General features: G+C 51.5%; 6 protein-coding genes across 6 annotated transcripts; 3 read left to right on the forward strand and 3 right to left on the reverse strand.

The window, feature by feature from the left end:
* Window positions 1–408: 408 nt before the first annotated feature.
* Z518_02598 (uncharacterized protein) lies at window positions 409–2,724 on the forward strand (the record flags this gene model as incomplete). Its single annotated transcript, XM_013419626.1, has 1 exon — window positions 409–2,724. The coding sequence occupies one exon, from the start codon at window positions 409–411 to the stop codon at window positions 2,722–2,724; it is 2,316 nt and encodes a 771-aa protein (XP_013275080.1).
* Window positions 2,725–3,891: 1,167 nt separating this feature from the next.
* Z518_02599 (uncharacterized protein) lies at window positions 3,892–5,058 on the reverse strand (the record flags this gene model as incomplete). The annotated part of the gene is made up of 2 exons (XM_013419627.1): window positions 3,892–4,848; window positions 4,909–5,058. The coding sequence occupies 2 exons, from the start codon at window positions 5,056–5,058 to the stop codon at window positions 3,892–3,894; spliced, it is 1,107 nt and encodes a 368-aa protein (XP_013275081.1).
* Window positions 5,059–6,693: 1,635 nt separating this feature from the next.
* On the forward strand, window positions 6,694–8,868 carry Z518_02600 (uncharacterized protein; the record flags this gene model as incomplete). Its single annotated transcript, XM_013419628.1, has 5 exons — window positions 6,694–7,041; window positions 7,091–7,307; window positions 7,363–7,856; window positions 7,916–8,350; window positions 8,458–8,868. 5 exons carry the CDS (start codon window positions 6,694–6,696, stop codon window positions 8,866–8,868), a joined length of 1,905 nt encoding a protein of 634 aa, XP_013275082.1.
* A 569-nt stretch (window positions 8,869–9,437) lies between these two features.
* Window positions 9,438–11,600, reverse strand: Z518_02601 (uncharacterized protein; the record flags this gene model as incomplete). The annotated part of the gene is made up of 3 exons (XM_013419629.1): window positions 9,438–9,631; window positions 9,684–9,925; window positions 9,994–11,600. 3 exons carry the CDS (start codon window positions 11,598–11,600, stop codon window positions 9,438–9,440), a joined length of 2,043 nt encoding a protein of 680 aa, XP_013275083.1.
* Window positions 11,601–12,908: 1,308 nt separating this feature from the next.
* On the reverse strand, window positions 12,909–14,572 carry Z518_02602 (uncharacterized protein; the record flags this gene model as incomplete). Its single annotated transcript, XM_013419630.1, has 2 exons — window positions 12,909–13,207; window positions 13,267–14,572. The coding sequence occupies 2 exons, from the start codon at window positions 14,570–14,572 to the stop codon at window positions 12,909–12,911; spliced, it is 1,605 nt and encodes a 534-aa protein (XP_013275084.1).
* A 608-nt stretch (window positions 14,573–15,180) lies between these two features.
* On the forward strand, window positions 15,181–17,103 carry Z518_02603 (uncharacterized protein; the record flags this gene model as incomplete). The annotated part of the gene is made up of 1 exon (XM_013419631.1): window positions 15,181–17,103. The coding sequence occupies one exon, from the start codon at window positions 15,181–15,183 to the stop codon at window positions 17,101–17,103; it is 1,923 nt and encodes a 640-aa protein (XP_013275085.1).
* Window positions 17,104–17,510: the final 407 nt, after the last annotated feature.

The raw sequence follows: 17,510 nt of genomic DNA on the forward strand, positions 1-17,510 counted from the left end.
CGTGCTGCTGTGGCTAGGCAGTGAATTCAAATTCTCCGCTCTCAGGGACCAAAACACTCGCTCACTGCTGCCTTCTCGTCTATTCCATTTACTCACCTGCACACCACGCGCAGTAATGATTCAGCAGACTGTTCATCGAAATTTGACACCGTCGTCCTATCGAGTGATTCATCGACCCTAGAAAAGATCTCAACCGCCTGTCACCTTCCCTCCCACACTTGACGTGGCATCCATTACCTCCGTATTCATTTCCATCTCGCAATTCGACCCATTTTATCTCCGGCTCATCGCAAAGTGCAAATTTTTTGGCCCCAAAAAGAAAGAAAAGAAAAGGAAAAAGAAAGAGAGGGTACTTGGGATAGGCCGCGAAGCCGTAACGTCTCCGTGGCTCTTCGATCTTGCTCGGCAATGAGTGCAATACCCTCGCTCTCTTTGCAGGACATGGATGCGTCACATCTTGATGACAAAATGGACGTAGCTTCGTCGCCATTTCGACCGCCTGACGACTTCGATGTCGACCTGGATTCAGTTCGTGATCCTTCCGTAATAGAGTCTTTGCATGATGACATGGTCGATGACCCTGAGGAACCTGCAGACGCTGGCAACGACTTAATGCAGGACCAGATTGACGAAAACTTACCTGATGATTTCATGATCGATGAGCCAATCTCATCTGCTCCTACCCGACAGACTGATGTTGATTACAACATGGACACCTTTATCGACGGAACCCAGGCTGATGAAGACGAGGATATCTTGTACGAAGAAGAGGATGTTGAGCCTACCATCCAACAAGGAGAAGATACAGTTGAAGTCGTCCCCGACGGAGAGCAACACAACTATCAGCAGGATGAAACTGAGGTCATCTTGGCAGATTTTGAGGAACAGCCTGTTCCGCCAGACGAGACCAATCCAGCTCCCATCGAGGAAGAGGTTGGGCCCACCGAACAAATCCCTTCCACGGTTGAAGGCATCGAAAAACCAAAAGAATCATTTGATATGGCTCCGATTTCAGCTGGTGAAACACTTGATCAAGGCGTGGAGCAAAGAGCAGGCCAAGGTGATTTAGAACACGGCCCGATCGATCAGGGCCAGGTTGCTCGTCAGGATTACCCTTCACTCGATGACGATCAGACGGAACAAGCGGAAACTACAGATCATCTCCTAGAGCCTCAAGACACTGACCAACTGCAAGGAGATGATCAGCAAATTGTAGGGACCGAGATGTCGATACCACATGACACCGTCGAGTCCGCTGAATACTCGCAGCACGAGGACACGGAACCAGTTGGCTCAGCTCACGACGCCTCCTCTCAGACCGTGCATCCTGTTACACTAGTTTACCTGGAGGAGGAGATGTCACTCTTCCCCCCCATGGTCGGGGATGGGTCCAACATTTACTTTTTGCAAGACTCTTCACTTGCCTTTGAACCCCTCGACAAGTTACTTGCGGCATGCCGTGAAATCTTAGCCGGGACGCTAGATCATCATGATGAGCTGGTGCTTGATATACCTGGCCTGGGCCTCCACATTTGTGAAGATTCCAAATATGCGGCTCAAATCACATTGTCACAGATTCTCGACGTATATTTGCATCTCTGTCACAATGACCAAGGCCACGACGTGCAACCCTTGTATTGTCACTTGAGCAGCCGCGTCAGTCTGGCTTCGCAATACGCCTATCTCTCGTCCGCAGGTGTCGAGGGTAAGACATTTTCCGAGATAGCCGCAGGCCATTTGGACACGCCCGGTCCTGAGGGTGATCAGAATGACGCTGCCGATTATCATCGGCAACCGGAGGAGACTCGCCAAGAATCACCTGTCGAACATCACCAGGCCGTGGAAGAAAATTCCAAGGAGGAACCCACTGTCTCTCAACCTGAAAATGAGGATGACACCGAGATAGCTGCCGGCCCACAAGACCTTTCCAATAATGAGACGACGACTGAGGAGATAGGCCAGTCTGCCGACTATCTGGCTATTGAAGCTTCACCCAATGGATATACCGCTGAATTGGACCGTTCCGAAACTCTTCCGGCCGAGGGAGAGCCGGAGCAAACAGCCCCAGATGAAAATGGCCATGTATCTAATAATGGTCACGATCAAACAGAAGACCAGATTGACGATTTTGGAGCCCACTCTCTAGAGCAAGAGCAGTATCCCGAGGATCTGGATCATCAGCATGTTGAAGGTCATGAAAACGAGACCAGTAGTTCACACACCGTCGAAGCTGATGCCGCAGATACTGGCACTCGGGAACTTGAGGACGACGAGCTCGAAGTGGACGAAGGCCCCGATTTCGTGGATCAGTCAAATGGGCTGGCAGACGGTCTCTTGGGGCCGGATGAGGGTTCTCCTCAACCAGACGTAAACCCAGAGTCGTACAGCGATGAGGAGCTCTTTGCTCCAGGCGAAAACGAAAAAGACCTGTCTGAAGACGCCTCGAATGCAATCCAGGATGAGGCCCAAGTTGCAACTTTGCCGGATACAAGTGAGCAAGACTCCTCCCAGAATGATGATTGGGTTTCGTCAAGTAATATTCCTCAATCTGGGTCGACCCAGTCTCAACCCGCATCGGCAGCTGATTTGCAGCCCGTGAGTGTTGAAAGCCCTCCTGTGACCCCATCCAAGCGGAAACAAGCGAAGCGAAAGGCGGAAGATGATGATGAGCTCTATCTCCTGGACTTTGATACCCCCGAACCAAAGCGCCGAAGGCCTTCCTGACTTCTCCATTCGAATTATCCCGCCACCACGGATTGGGCTTCAGCAACTACTGCCCGGCAGCACTCTCTTCTCGATTCCCAATGTATCGAGACCACAGCTTCAACGCCATGGAAATCGACAACGACCACTTCTAATTCTCCGCCACACTGACCTCGCTGGACACTAACATCTAGTTCAAGATCGTAGACCTGTGCGCGTTGTTCTGCGCCGCTTCCCAGCACCTTGACATGAAATTTGCCCACTGGCATGCTCTTGAACCATTCACCCCTCCCCTTTTCCCCATTCTCCTGTCCTACTACTAACTCTAGCTTCTTTCGCATTTCAACACGTCGATTCAAACCGAGATTCATCAGTCTCCTTCGACATGCTCCTCGGCTCGATGGCAAAGGATCTGTATTGCACTCGCTGCGGAGAATCCGTCAATGTCACTCTCACGAAGACACGTTTTCAGCTTATGGTGACTGCAACGGCAGGGTGGGAGGGTTTGCAGCTCACTGTAAGTTCCCAACCAAGGGAAAATTCTAGATTCAAGCGGGCAGGAAGAAAGTGCTTGTTTTCCATGGTGTTCTTATCAGCTTGAGCTTGCGGTGGATGTCCAACATTTCCTTTTCGATTCTGCTGATTCCAGGAGGAGACATGTCATCAACAACCCTAATGAAAGGGCGAGCTGCATCGGCGGACAAGATCCCTATGTGTGAGGGCTCATACGGCTCATCGGCCATCCACGATTCATGTACTCATGTTTATTTGCCCTCAAAACCCAAAAGCATTGAAATCACGGAACAGACCCTTTCGAGACCTTTTCCTTCCTTTGATCCTTTCGTGTGATCACAAGCTAGATCTGCCTGTCCCTGCAATCATCAATTCCATCAACCCTCAGGCTCTACAATTCGCGGAGGAGATCACGTGAATCATATAATTCGAGTAGCCAATCACGTCCAAGGTATTTCGCAGCATCACGCAGAAAGTATCATCATCACCGAAATATGACTGCAGCAGTCGACGACCTATCTTGATCAATCCCGGAACTGCTCCACCGCAAGGTGACTCCTCGCGTTATTCATTCCACTCTCCCACCATCATCTTGTTCCTCCTCCAATCAAGACAGCATAGCATTGCTGGGCCATTCCGTTCTGGCATGAGCTGAATCAACATGTGAGCGAGACCTCATGCCTGACTGGCGACCTCAGCGGACTTGCTACCATGTACCAACTTCTCCTCTGCCGGATCGACACTACCGCTGCTAGTCCCGTCATCACTGCTTTTCATCGGTACAGCAGCACGATCTCCTGCTCTGGCCTTGGTGGGTGGATATCGCCCTTTGGTCTCTTTGAATCTCAACAAAACGAGGCCAGCAATGACGACAATCCAGAAGACATTGTATCCGATAACGCTGCCATAGGTGGCACTGTTCTGCCAGCCCAATAGTGCATTGAAGATACCCCAACCACCCCCACCGTTCAACTCAGGGTTGCAGCAGTTGACGTGCCAGACACTGCGACGGATGTCGTATGAGCCCGGTCCGGAGCCATTCTCAGCAGCGTCACCACCAGTAGCCTTGTTCCAGCTGTCCGCTTCCAGATACCAGATTCCGCGGGAGAAGAGGCCGGCGGCCACGAGGTAAAGGAAGCAGGTGCTGACGATGAGGAAGAACTGCAAGGGAGCCATATTTCCACCTTTGTAAATGATGAAACCGACAGCACACCCTGCGGCGAGACCACACACGGTTGGCAATGGAATCGAGCTCGCCTCCAGACCGAGACTCACCCCACCAATGAAGACAATGGCCTCGATACCCTCGCGCAGAATGGTGATGAAGGGGAGGAGAAACATGGCATACTTTTCAGCCCACGCCTTGAAGCGGTTGCCGAGTTTCGCGTGTTTGTTGTCCTTGGCCTCAAGGGCCTTGGCCAGCTTGATCCGCCACTTGGCTTGCATCTTGGAGATACGCAGGAGTGCTGCACCCATCAGGGCAATAATGACGGAAGCAATAAGGGCAAATACGCCTTCCCAGATATATTCGGTCGAGCCCCAACTGTCTGTGCCGATTCCATAGAATGCACCGATCATACCACATCCAATGATCAAACAGATGACAAACCCGACGAGTGTACCGAACCAGATCTGAGAGGTAGAAGGTCAGTATAGGGCTCCTCAACCGCGAGATCTTCGGTCACAACATACCTGATTACGCAGCTTCTTGTATACATTCCTGTCTCGATCTGGAACGAGCTGTTGCTTGAGGAATGACAACAGCACCGAAACAACAATGACGGTCTCGAGGGTCTCTCTGAACACGATGAAGAACACGGGAACCGCAAAAACGTCCGGCATGTTGATCTCTGGCGAAATATACTCTTGTCTCCTATTGAGGCACTGGATTCTGAAGGGGGAAAGTGTGACAGGAGACAAATCTGATCAGATAAGATTTGACAAAGAGGGGAGGCCTTGGCCGCAACATTCAATGCTGCATATACACAACAAGTCGAGCAGCAAAGAGAAACCCAGATCGACCTTACTGTCAAACCCGATGTGCAAGTCCCTCATGAATCATCAAATATTATTCCCACGATCAGTCCACCCCTCTGCCGATATCGCTGCCCCAAAGGATCCTCTGTTACGGGTTCAACAGCCTTTAATGTTGCCCGTGTGACGTACGGCCTCGCTTCACCTTGCAGCCTCTTTTGACGGCATTCTCCTTCGTGGAGGACCAGTGGCGCTTCAATTAGAGAGGCTAAATGACAAATGTCGGCTACGAGTGCTAACCCCCCGCGTGATCCACGGGTTTGGAACGACGTTACTGGTCGACATCCGAATGACCTTCGTATCGTGCACGTCTCATCCCTGAAGTGTCTCCAGAGCAAAGACAACAGGCCTTGACAGTTTCCTTTGGGACCATTACCTGCTTCCGGACTTTCGGTTTCTTGGCTGCTTAAGAGGGGCATTTGATGCGGCAGAGGACATGGCTCCGCTTCTTTTGCTTGACCTTCTCCAAGAGAAGCTTGTGCGAAGACAAGTTTCCGCGTTCATCTTCGAAATTGGCAATGAACTGATCTAGGGGCCCCATCACAAAATGTTCTCTCATCAAAACGGATGCAGGGAAAGGTAGGTTCCTTGGGGTCAAAGGAGCAGGGAGACGTCGTATTCAGGACCAAGTTTTGATCTGATAAGATGAACTGCAGCCCTAGAGCCACGCTTGACTGGCCCTAGATCCTCGAGACAAGATCAGGTAGGAAAATTTTTTTTTTTTTTAACCTGATCTGGCCACCGTCAATCTCCACGGTCCGCTTCTTTTCCCGCTCTGTCACACCACTCACCATCTCAAGCTGCTTCTATTCTTCAAGCGAATTCAATGCCAAGTTTCAAGCCATGTTTTAATTGACAATCTGGTTGCTGCGTTTGACCTTTCAATCCAGACCGGATCGATGATCTGGGCGCCCCACGCCGCAACAACCAGGCTTTAGCCAAGCAGCGTGGCAACCATTTGGCACTGACATCGACCTCAATCGCTTACCAGACCCCGCAGCGGCAAGGCCAATTCTCCAGCTGGTTTCTTTTTACTGGCTCCTTCTATAGCTATAAGCTATTGTACTCCACTCGCCTCCTCGTCTCGAGACTCGTGAATTTCTTCTTCCCGCGGAAGATTCCACCAGTCTAGTCCGCCTGCATATGGTCCTGACAACTTTTCAAAGCTCTTCGGGCGCTGCAGTCCTCTCCTGATCAGGTAAGTTGCGTGAGGAATCTAATCAGATCGTCCGACTCTCAATCATTCCTTCCTCCCACACCGGAGCCCGATCGGAACCATGATACGAGAAGAGAGCAGGGAAGCAGGCAGGAGGCATCGTTTGGGCCTCGGGAGCAGGAGTCCTTTCAAAGATCTTATCTGATCACGATTATCAATGTCTATCCCTTCCCCCCTTCCCATCTCAGCAGGACCCCCTCCTCAGGTTTGCACGAGGCTGAAGCACAATGGCTCTCTCTTTGTCCAACTTCTTTATTGTAAGCGTTTCGGTTCTCCTCTCATTTGTGACGGCTGCTACTCGCACCTACAATTTCACGGCAGGCTGGGTCATCAGAAATCCAGATGGACAGTTCGACCGGCCAACCATTGGTATCAATGGGCAATGGCCACTGCCTCGAATTGAGGCCACCGTGGGCGACAGAGTCGTTGTGAATCTGAAAAATGATTTGGGAAACCAGTCCACATCGATCCACTTCCATGGTTTATTCATGAATGGCACAAATCATATGGATGGCGTGCCCGGCACCACCCAATGTCCCGTGCCCCCTGGAGCCAGCTTTACATATAATTTCACGGTTCGTTGTGGTCCAGGTCTAAGCTTCTCCACGCCGCTCACCCAAGCAGGTAATCCAGCCAGGCACCTACTGGTACCATTCACACATGGATGGACAGTATCCTGATGGCCTACGAGGGCCACTTATCGTTCATGATCCCGAGAATCCATACGCGGATCTCTACGATGAAGAACTGGTCTTGACACTTTCCGACTGGTATCATGATCAAATGCCAGGTCTCATCAAGAAATTTCTAAGTGTGACGAACCCGACGGGAGCGGAGCCAGGTAAGTACCAAAGAATGACAAATCTTGCATTTGGTGGTGCTCAATAGCTTTCCAGTGCCGCAATCTGCTTTGATGAACGACACACAGAACCTCCAGATTCCGGTGCAAGCAGGGCGAACATATTTCCTGAGAATCATCAACATGGCCGCCTTTGCCGCGCAATACTTCTGGATCGAAGGTCACACGTTCCGTATCATCGAAGTCGATGGCGTCTACCACGAACCCGCCGAGGCGAGCATGATCTACGTCACAGCGGCGCAGCGGTATGGTGTCCTTCTGACCACCAAGAACGAAACCGATAGCAACTTTGCAATTATGGGTTCCATGGACCAAGAACTGTTCGATCAGATCCCCGACGGCCTGAACCCCAACGTCACCTCGTTTCTGGTTTACGACAAGTCCAAGCCGATGCCTACACCCAGGGAAATCGACACTTTCGAACCCTTTGATGATATGACACTGGTCCCAACCGACGGCGAGGAACTGTATGAAAACCCCGACTTAGTCGTCCAACTGGACGTGGTCATGGACAACTTGGGTGATGGCGCGGTATGTTTCCACCTTCTCCTTTCTCTATGGCTAGTAACAGTGGATGTATTGTTTCTCAGAACTACGCCTTTTTCAACGGCATCACCTACGTGCGGCCCAAAGTGCCATCCCTCTACACGGCCTTGACGACAGGCGACCTCGCCGCAGACCCCATAGTGTACGGCGTCAACACCAACTCGTACGTATTGGGTCATAACGAAGTCATCGAGATCGTCCTCAACAATCAAGACCCTGGCAAACACCCCTTCCACCTGCACGGACATAATTTCCAGACCATCGTTCGCGGCGACGACGATTCAGGCAACTACGACGCCAACGCCGTGCTGAATGGTTCGGTCATACTCCCTCGTCGGCCCATGCGTAGAGATGTCATCCTGGCGCGCCCTAACGGCCATATCGTCATGCGCTTCAAGAGCGATAATCCCGGCGTATGGTTTTTCCATTGCCATATTGAATGGCACGTTGATTCGGGGTTGATCATGACGTTCGTCGAGGTATGTTGACCAAGCATCACATTATCTTCCCTGACTCTCTTTCCCTCCTTTCCTTTTTTTTTTGGGGACTATCCCAAAGCTGATGAATGCCTTCTACACATTGTCAGTCCCCACTGATCCTCCAGCAAACCCTAACGATCCCTGACGACCACTTCACCGCCTGCGCCGCTTCGGATCCGCCCATGCCGACACGTGGTAACGCGGCCGCGAACACGGAGGATTTCCTGGATCTCACTGGCGCCAATGTCTCACCGGCCCCGCTCCCCGATGGGTTCCAGACAAAAGGCATCGTAGCGATGACGTTCAGTATCCTCGCGGGGTTGTTAGGTGTGGCGGTCGTGGCGTGGTATGGGATGGGTGAAATGGGCGAGATTGCGAGGGAAAGACAGGGTTTATTGGTCGAAAAGGTCGCGAAGGAAAGGGGGCTGGGTGCGGATGGCGCCGATCCGCAAACATATGTAAGTGTTGCGGGCAAGGATGTGGCAAGGGACGCGGATCAGATAACGAGCGTTCGTTGAGGGATGAGCTTTGCAGCCGCTCATGCCCGCGCCCGCGCCCGTACCTATTCACCTACATGAGCTTGGGTTGGGCTGTCTCGGCTTTGTTTTAGCAGAACAAGACACATGATATGATATGGTAATGTGGCATAAGTGGGAGTCAGCCTCTTTGACTACCGTGCAGAGAGATCGAGAGAACTTTGAGGGGGATATATATCGCACGCAGCAATGAAACCAATTAACATCCTGATCTCAGCCTTACAGTAAATGCGCGGCAAAACATAATCACGTCTTAAACAGTTTTTGGGTCAATTGCAAATCACCACATCTCATTTATACAGTCTGAATGATTGATCGCGTGTGCGACAAGTGAAACGTGATGGATGAAGCTGATCGGGCAGGGAGATAGGTAGGCAAGCATATATATATATATGAATATCGTGTCTCATATATCATTAGTACACTCATATTCAAACAACGGCCTTCACCGCTCATTACACGCACCCATTTCATTCGACCAATTAGGCTGAACTCCTATCTACACTGCTTTCTTTTTTTCATGTCGCGAGAAGAACGGACTCAAACGACATCTACGACGCAGACTCCTGCGACAGGGTAACTTGATCCGTAACCAACATGCCGGCAATGGAAGCCGAGGTGAGCGTGGAAAGCACACCGGAGAACAAGGCGGAGAGAGCAACACGAGAGACGTCGCCTGATCGAGATGGTGCAATTTGAGACAAAACACCGATTTGAGTACCCAGGGAGCCAAAGTTGCCGAAGCCTGGAAATCCTGTCAGCATTGAAATCACACCGAGAGAGACGGTCGTACTGACCGCAGAGGGCATAAGTGGCAATCAACTTAGATCTGGGGCTCATGTTGATGTATTGTGGTTCACTGGTGAGGGAGTTGTACGCAACGAATTCATTGGCAATGACCTTGACGCCAATGAGCTGGCCGACTTCCAGCAAATCATCTCTGGGAACTCCGAGAAGGAAGGCCACGGGATAACAGATATAGCCGAGGATGAGTTCGAGGGTGAGATATGGTTCACCATCTTGGGTGATGTCGATATATCTAAACAGGAATTGTCAGCATGCATATAGATGGGCATGGGGCACAATTATAAGCGGAACAAAACTCACCTTCCCCACCATCCGAGAAGACCGTTGATCAAGCCGATCAACGCGATAATGCAAAGCAAGGTGGCCACAATCATCCCGGCGATCTTGATACCGAGCCAAGCACCATTGGCGAATGCATGAAGAGCATTGGTGGCACGATGTTCGTCATCATCGGGAATCACGACACGTCCGGAGGTGATGGTCTCTTCGGTTTCAGGATATCTCATCTTCGAGACGGCCAGTGAGGCGGGGATAGACATGATGCACGAAGACACAAGGGCCTGGGGGTTGAGACCCAGACCGATGTATGCCACCAAGACCGATCCAGCAATGGTGGCGAATCCAGACGTCATGACTTGGTGGATTTCGGCGAGGGTCAGGTGAGGAACGAAAGGTCGAACCAACATGGCAGATTCACCCTGGCCGATGAAAGGGGAAGCAGCCGCTACAACGGCTTCCGCACCAGAAACACGCAAGCTCCAGAAGAAGAAGACGGCGAATTTGCCAATGAACCATTGGAGAATTCCAAAGTAATACAAGACTTGGACGAGTGCCACGAAGAAGATGATGGGAGGTACCACACCAGTCAAAAACCAATGAAGGTCAAGAACTGATGAAGCGGTCAAAAACTCGGTACCTTCATCGGCAAAACCAAGCAAAGCTCGAGCCAGAGTAGAGATGAAGTTGAAAATGTCGTATCCGGCCTGAGTACGGAGCACGAAAACGGCGATGACAAATTGAGTCAACATGCCACCGATGACCGTGTGCCATCGAATCTTGCGGCGGTTCCGGGAAGTGGCCCATAGGAGGGCCAGCATCACGGCCAAGCCGAGGAGAGAAATGGCACGGTTGCCACGAGTGTTGTCGGCAGATTCTTCAGAGACAAAGGATCCGACCAAGATGACGGCAATGGCCACGAGAGCGGCAAGAGGGATGCGAAATTTCTCGGGAATGGTTTGATAAACTCGTACGCCCGTCATGTTCCAGACGTAGTGCATTGGCTTGGTGATGATGGTGATGGGCACCCAGAAAAAGATAATTCGGAGGGTGATAGCGAGGTAGAGGAGGAAAGGAATAAGCCATCCCAGGTCATAGCGGTGGAGGATCAGACCCGCAATCCACCATCCTGTGAATAGCAACCAGATGAAGAGGTGGATGAAGATCTTGTATTTGGTATAATGCCTCGAGAAGTGGTGTTTTCTTCCGTCATCGTCTGAGCTAACCATGGTCTCCGTTGGGGTCGGGCCCGTCACTCCCTTCTCAGCATCCATGACGGTGAAGTCCTTCGCATCACCAACCGATGATCGCAGCTGATGTTTGACGTAGTCTTGGGGCGCTTGGTCTTGAATATTGGACTTGTCAAAGGTGGTGCCTTCAGCATACAGAACCTCATCACGGCGGCCAGCAAGCGAGGCGCGGCTGTGATGCAGATGCTGGTGCTGGTGCTCATGCGAGTAATGCAGAGTCAGGTCAGGGTTTGGATCAACTCCAGTCTGCATGGAAGGGTTGTGGCCATGGTCGGGGATGTCATGATGAGTTTGTCTGCGTTCGCCCGTCTCACCATGAGCATCGGTTGGATGTGAGGAAGAGATCTCTTTGGGGTCAGTGGGTTCGGGATTTGCGCTCATCTTTGCTGTTTCCTGATGGAACTGTCGTCAAGGTATTTGGGCAGGACAGTCGACCGCAGGAAGGACAGGACGACGAGGAGGACAGGAGCAAAAGCGGCAAAGGTGATCAACCACGGAGACATGGTGAAGAGGATCAGTTATTTACTTTATAGAACAAGGGACCCGGGGTTGGTGGACGTGGGTTCTTTGCTAATTGCGCATGCAACAAGCATGGGCACGCTGAGATGCGAGACGCGCTAGACATGGAGCGTTATCGGTCGAAGAACCTTCTTCTGGCAGAGTCACACTGAGGCAGACTGGCAAATGGTGCCCCCAGAAATGCAGTTCTGAAGCTTTCGGGACCCGGGCGCGATTGAAACCTCTCCTCGAGCCCCATCGGGTAGGGGAATCTTGGAATCTTGGTCGGTGGTGATCTTGTCGCCAACCGCAGCCTGTCCGCGGCCTGCAATTGGTGGGAGGCCCCGATACGCAGCGCCACCAACCAGTGGCTTGAGAGATCAAGCATCCAGATTGCAACGCTGCACCACTTCGGTATTGGCACTTCTGGAGATTCTCCTCTCACCTCCGACTTGTCTATCTTGACGTGTATCGCATTCCATAGCGCTAACTTGCTGAACACGAGCAGATGGTCTAGGGGCCAAGCATCGATATAGCTCTGCCAAGCTGATAAGACCATTGCAAAGGCAACGCTCTAATCGATCACAAAGACGAGACAATGGACGAGCAAGGCTCGCCCTCTCCGCTCTTGTTCCTCGCCTCCGCCGCCACGGGTTGCAACCTTGGGCTCCGTATCATTGACCTCGGCCGACTCGTCGAATCATCTCCCCTTGTTTTCCATCTACGATTTCACGCTTCGGTCGCCTCCGCCTGCACCTCTGTTCCGGAGCGATTTCGAGGATTCACGCGGTTCCGTTTAGCTGCAAAAAGCCGATAAGTGGGCAATGATGAAGGATCCAACTGAGACAGACGAGATTGACCGAACCATATGATTTTCTATCTCACATTGCCACACTCCATCGATTCCAAAAGAGCCTCGGATGCCAGCAGTCAGATGCACAGGACAATCATAATTTTCTTTTCCATGAGAACTCAATATCAATGGAACCTTTTGGTTGCACAAGCAGAAGAAATGAGATCCAAAGCCACCTTTTCACATGGGGCCCCCTCTTTTCCCACGCCATGCTACGTCAGTAGAAATATGACGCGCCTGGATGTTTAGCCAATCGCAAAATAGGTTACAGCCCGGATAGTCGGTAGCAGGAGGCTCTATAACTACAGCCCACTTCCCCAAGCCAACCTCTGCAAGGCCTAATGGTCCTTCCCAGGCCCTCGCGTGCTCAAAATCCCAAAACGGAGGAATACTTCCGAGCAGGTGACCAGGATGGAGATTCCAATCAGCACTATGATAATCCAGGTTATCCGCGACATTTTGTTGTCCGATATGTAGTCTGACAGCACTTCGGCCAGATCTAGAAATACTCGGCATCGTTCATTGAGCACCTGAATCCGAGGCTTGATTTCGAGATATTCTCGGACCGCATTGTAGAGCGGATGCAGGGTTGGCTCGCTATCCCAAATCAGGTTGGGTACATCGAGCACATTCGATGCTAAAAAAATTCCATGGTCAGCCCCCAAACTCCGTGACAAATTCCTAATTGCCACTCACATAGGTTGACTTCCACACGACTTTTGAATAGACCACCCAGCAACTTGATCACTTCTTCTCGCTTCAGACCAAGTTCGCCCGTTTTGGCCAATCGTCCGGGGACATCTTTCGCCGCCTCCATTTGCGCTGCCATGGTTTCTTCGAAGAAGCTTAATTTGGTGCTTTGCGCGATGGCGTGGCTGATGGCTAGCTTGATCATGTGGTCTCCACTTCGCAAGGTAATCATGTCGTTATATAACCGTGGTCGAGAGATTTCATTGTTATACTCGAAATGGAATTCCTCTGTTTCAAAATCTTCCTCATCCAATGCATTGGATGTCAGAGAAATCGGCGATACCATGTTGGTATTGGGGTCCACGACGGTCGAGAATGTAAAATCAGCCAGGACATCTTTTTCTTGTCTCTCGGTGAAATTCCAAAAGACAACCACTCCATAACTGAAGACGAACATCTCGGCGAAGCGGTATGCATCCACGGGTACACTTGCTCCTGGGCTCTGGGATTGCTCGCTGTCTCTTCGCTGTCCATTGACTTGAGGGGGATCCATGTCGCCGGTATGTCGGTGCGTATCACTCGATTGCTCTTCTGGTGTATAGTTCCCCCGGACCAAATGTTGTTCCTCTTCCTCGGCATAGTAAGGTTCTTGATAGTCTCGTCGTTCACTGCGTTCAATGGCTTCGTCCAACACCGTGCCTCCTTTCGCACTCTTGACGGGGGGACTGCTTCGAACGCGATAGCCCTCATTCCCGGGCAAAAGTGGTAAATGATATGCGCAGTACAGGCAGTCATCATAGAGTTTGGCTCTGGCGCCGTGGCGTTGTCGCACGAACGTGGCCGTGGAATGCAACTTGTATGCTTGTGCCGTACAGTATGCTGTCACTCTGGGGAGTTCCTTTTCTGTCCGTCGGGACTTGGGCAGCCTTTCGGCATAGCTTTTCACTCCTTCTCTCCCTGGCTTACGATAGTCCTCGTCATCCTTGGGCGGGCCTTTGTCGGTATCGGCACCGAAGTCACCTTTCCCTTCTTCTTCCTCGACGGCTTCGGGCAACAAGACCAATTTCTCCGATGTTTTGGTCGATCGTGAGGGCATATGTGATGCGGTGTAGCGACCAGTCAGTCTGGGATCTACAGGATGGCCAGAGCCCGTTCGGAATGGTCGAGGTCTCTGGGGCTGTCTCTTCTGCATGGAGGGGATATCAGAAGCATACTGAAGAACACTATCAACGGTGATAAAACGACGAGAAGGTTGTCTTCTGGGCGGGAGTGGTCTTGCTTCGCGAGGATCCAGAACCTGTTTGGATTGCATGTTAGCTTTACCGGCCCTGTGTCATGAGATTTCCACCCGACCAAAACTTGAGGACCTCTTTTTGCGGTTGAGCTTTGGGGAGGCATGCCGACAAGTGCGCTCAGGTGCCTCGAGTAAGGAACCAGAGCTCAAGACAAAGAAGTGTGGTTTACAGCAGGACGGACCATCAAGAACGAAGAGGTTGCTGCAAACCGTTGTTTCGTCATATGCGGTCGGATTATCGTTTCTCCGGCCCCGAACGGCCCAAGTCACCAACTACTCGCTAAAAGCCCTTAGCGTCGAACGGTACTTACAAGAAGGTACTTTGCTGTTTACGGCCTCTTCCCAAGGTGGCTGTGGGGAAACATCCCATCACCCTTCCATTCGATTCTCTCTCTTTTGCCTAGATTGGGCCAGCCTTGGATCCTTGCTCCTAGGAGACTACCTACGTCTTCGAAACAATCCAAATCATGCGCCTCGGACTTTATTTTTTCTTTCGCGTCTTTCGAATTGTACGGTTGACCCGTTGGCATCCTTTATTTTCCCCCGCCAGTCCACTCCCCAACTTCACTGATACCTTTGTCAATCGTGGTGTTGAGCCAGGGGTCTGACCTCTCTTGACGTTTATAATGGAGGACCTCCCCGAGGAAATCCTCATTGATATTCTCGACTACCTTGACCCCGAGGAATTGATATCAGCCCAACGAACTTGCCGGGCTTTATCCAGGTCAGCACGAGCCAATCCTTTGTGGAGATACAAATGCTTCGAGAAATCCCCCAGTGCCTCTATGAGAAATGGCGCTGGGACATTGAGTACCCTTACTGCTGCACTACAAAGTCTGACCATATCAGAGCCACCTCCTCCACCTCAGGTCATGGCAGGGAATCCCCATGGTGGGGAATATTTATATCGAGAGAGCCCGAGAGCTCGAGCCGTCAATCGGTGGGATCTCTCCGCCAAGGATGAACAGGTCGACTGGTATTCGGAATATAAAGGGAGATGTGCTCCATTAAGCACCGACTGGCTTGTCGATGGTCCACCAAGCAACTTGGAGGTCAAAGGCGTTGCAACTCTGCATGGCTCCGGTAAAGCCGTGGGCTACTTGGAGGACTCCAGTGTCTGCCTTTGGGATCTGGACCAAGGTGCGTCAGGGAGAAGACAGTTTCGAGAACTGGGACGAAGCCAACCCTCCGCACTCTTCGCCGATGCCGTTCAGCCCGGCGAGTCTTTGATTGTCGACGGCATAAGCACATTCCCGGCGCAGCAAAAAGGATTCGTCGCCATCGGGAATGTTCTAAACGAGGTTGACCTCAACATTCTCAGGGTGGTATCACATTCCAAATATGCCTTCCCCATAACTGCCTTGTCTCAGTCGAGCTCTCCAGAACTGCCCCTCACGGTAGGCACCCAATGGAGCCTCCACATCCTCGACCCGCGAATTCAAGTCGGCCCTTCGACTCCGTCTTTGGGCGAACACGTGGAGGAAGTTCCAGCTGCACCAGGAAGCTCAACCGCCTTTCTCCCTGACCTGTCTGGAAATTCAGCTCTGTTATCATCCACCTTTGGAATTACATCGCAATGCTTAGCCAATCCTGACCCATCTATTTTCCGCCCGGGTTCACCTAGTTGGCGACCATCCCACCGTTCTCCAAATTCATACAGGATGACGTATGCGCGTGTCGAGCCTGGACCGTTGTCAATTCTCCACCACGCCGAAAACGAGATCCTCATCGGAGGTAGGTTTCCTAGCATTCTATCTTACGACCGTCGGTATTTTCCTCGTCTTCAATATGTCATACACTCCAGCGCCAGTCTATCGGCTCTCACATCCATCCCTTATCCACCAGCAGGAGCTTCCCCCAATGTCCGCGGCACATCCACCCTCATCGCGTGCGGTGAATACCGAGGTCGTGGATCTCTAGAACTTTACTCTCTTCCTCATGTCAAATCGGGCCAAAGACCCCCAGGTGGTCAAGACCCGGCCAACAGCCAGAACCCATCAGATGACGATGGATGGGACATCGGCAGCATCAGAAGTCGCGGTCGAGGTTCCGACGACAGCCTCTTCAGTTACAAGAACCGCCAGGATGCAGCGAAATCGAAACTCCTTTCCGTCGTCGCCCAGGGCACCAAGATCGTCTTCTCCGATTCCGAAGGCGGCTTGAAATGGGTCGAGCGCGACGGCCATAGCCTCGTTCGTCGATGGAACATTAACAGCTACCAGCTAAACCAAGCCGGCGCCGCTATTGGCGGCGACCAGGTCGCTCGGAAAATCATCCCACTCAACGAACCCGACTCGGAGCGTGGTCACCGCGGCGACGCAGACCTGCTGATCTGGACGGGCGAGAAGATCGGGATTGTGACGACGAATCCGCAATTTGCGGACCATGAAGAATTGGTCAGGGAGCTGGAAGGGGGTGAGAAACTGAAAGAAAAGGAAGAGAGAGAAAAGACAGAGGAATATTCAAAGACTATGCGACGGGCGTTGGAACGGCAGGCAGACGAGAGAAGGTGGATGAGCCAGTTCCGACTGAAGAGGAGAGATTTCTAAACTATCAGATCCCATGGCGCTCTCGTCCTTAGTGGATGCTGTCTTGCAAACCTGGCTCACAGGACGCTGAGAACCAGAAGGGACATCTACACTGGAATAAATAGAATCACAGTTCAAAGAAATACACCGACGAAGCTGGCTTCTCTTTTTGATCCCCATTTCCGCGCTGAAACCTTGGTTGAAGCTATATTGGCTATGTATGCATTACACATGACTTAAGATTTGTAAACCGTTTTGACTAAAGCCCTCAATATCCGTTTTCGTAGCGTGTTCATTATGTGATGCGTGCTGATCCCTGATGATACTGACGTCCCGATGGTCTCGACTTGCCGTCCCTAAAGGAAACAAAATACCAATATATATATATATACATTTCGTGTGGAATAAAGATGCCATGCCCATCCGAA

This window comes from Rhinocladiella mackenziei (genome assembly GCF_000835555.1).
Source record: "Rhinocladiella mackenziei CBS 650.93 unplaced genomic scaffold supercont1.2, whole genome shotgun sequence".
Taxonomy (NCBI): Eukaryota; Fungi; Ascomycota; class Eurotiomycetes; order Chaetothyriales; family Herpotrichiellaceae; genus Rhinocladiella; species Rhinocladiella mackenziei.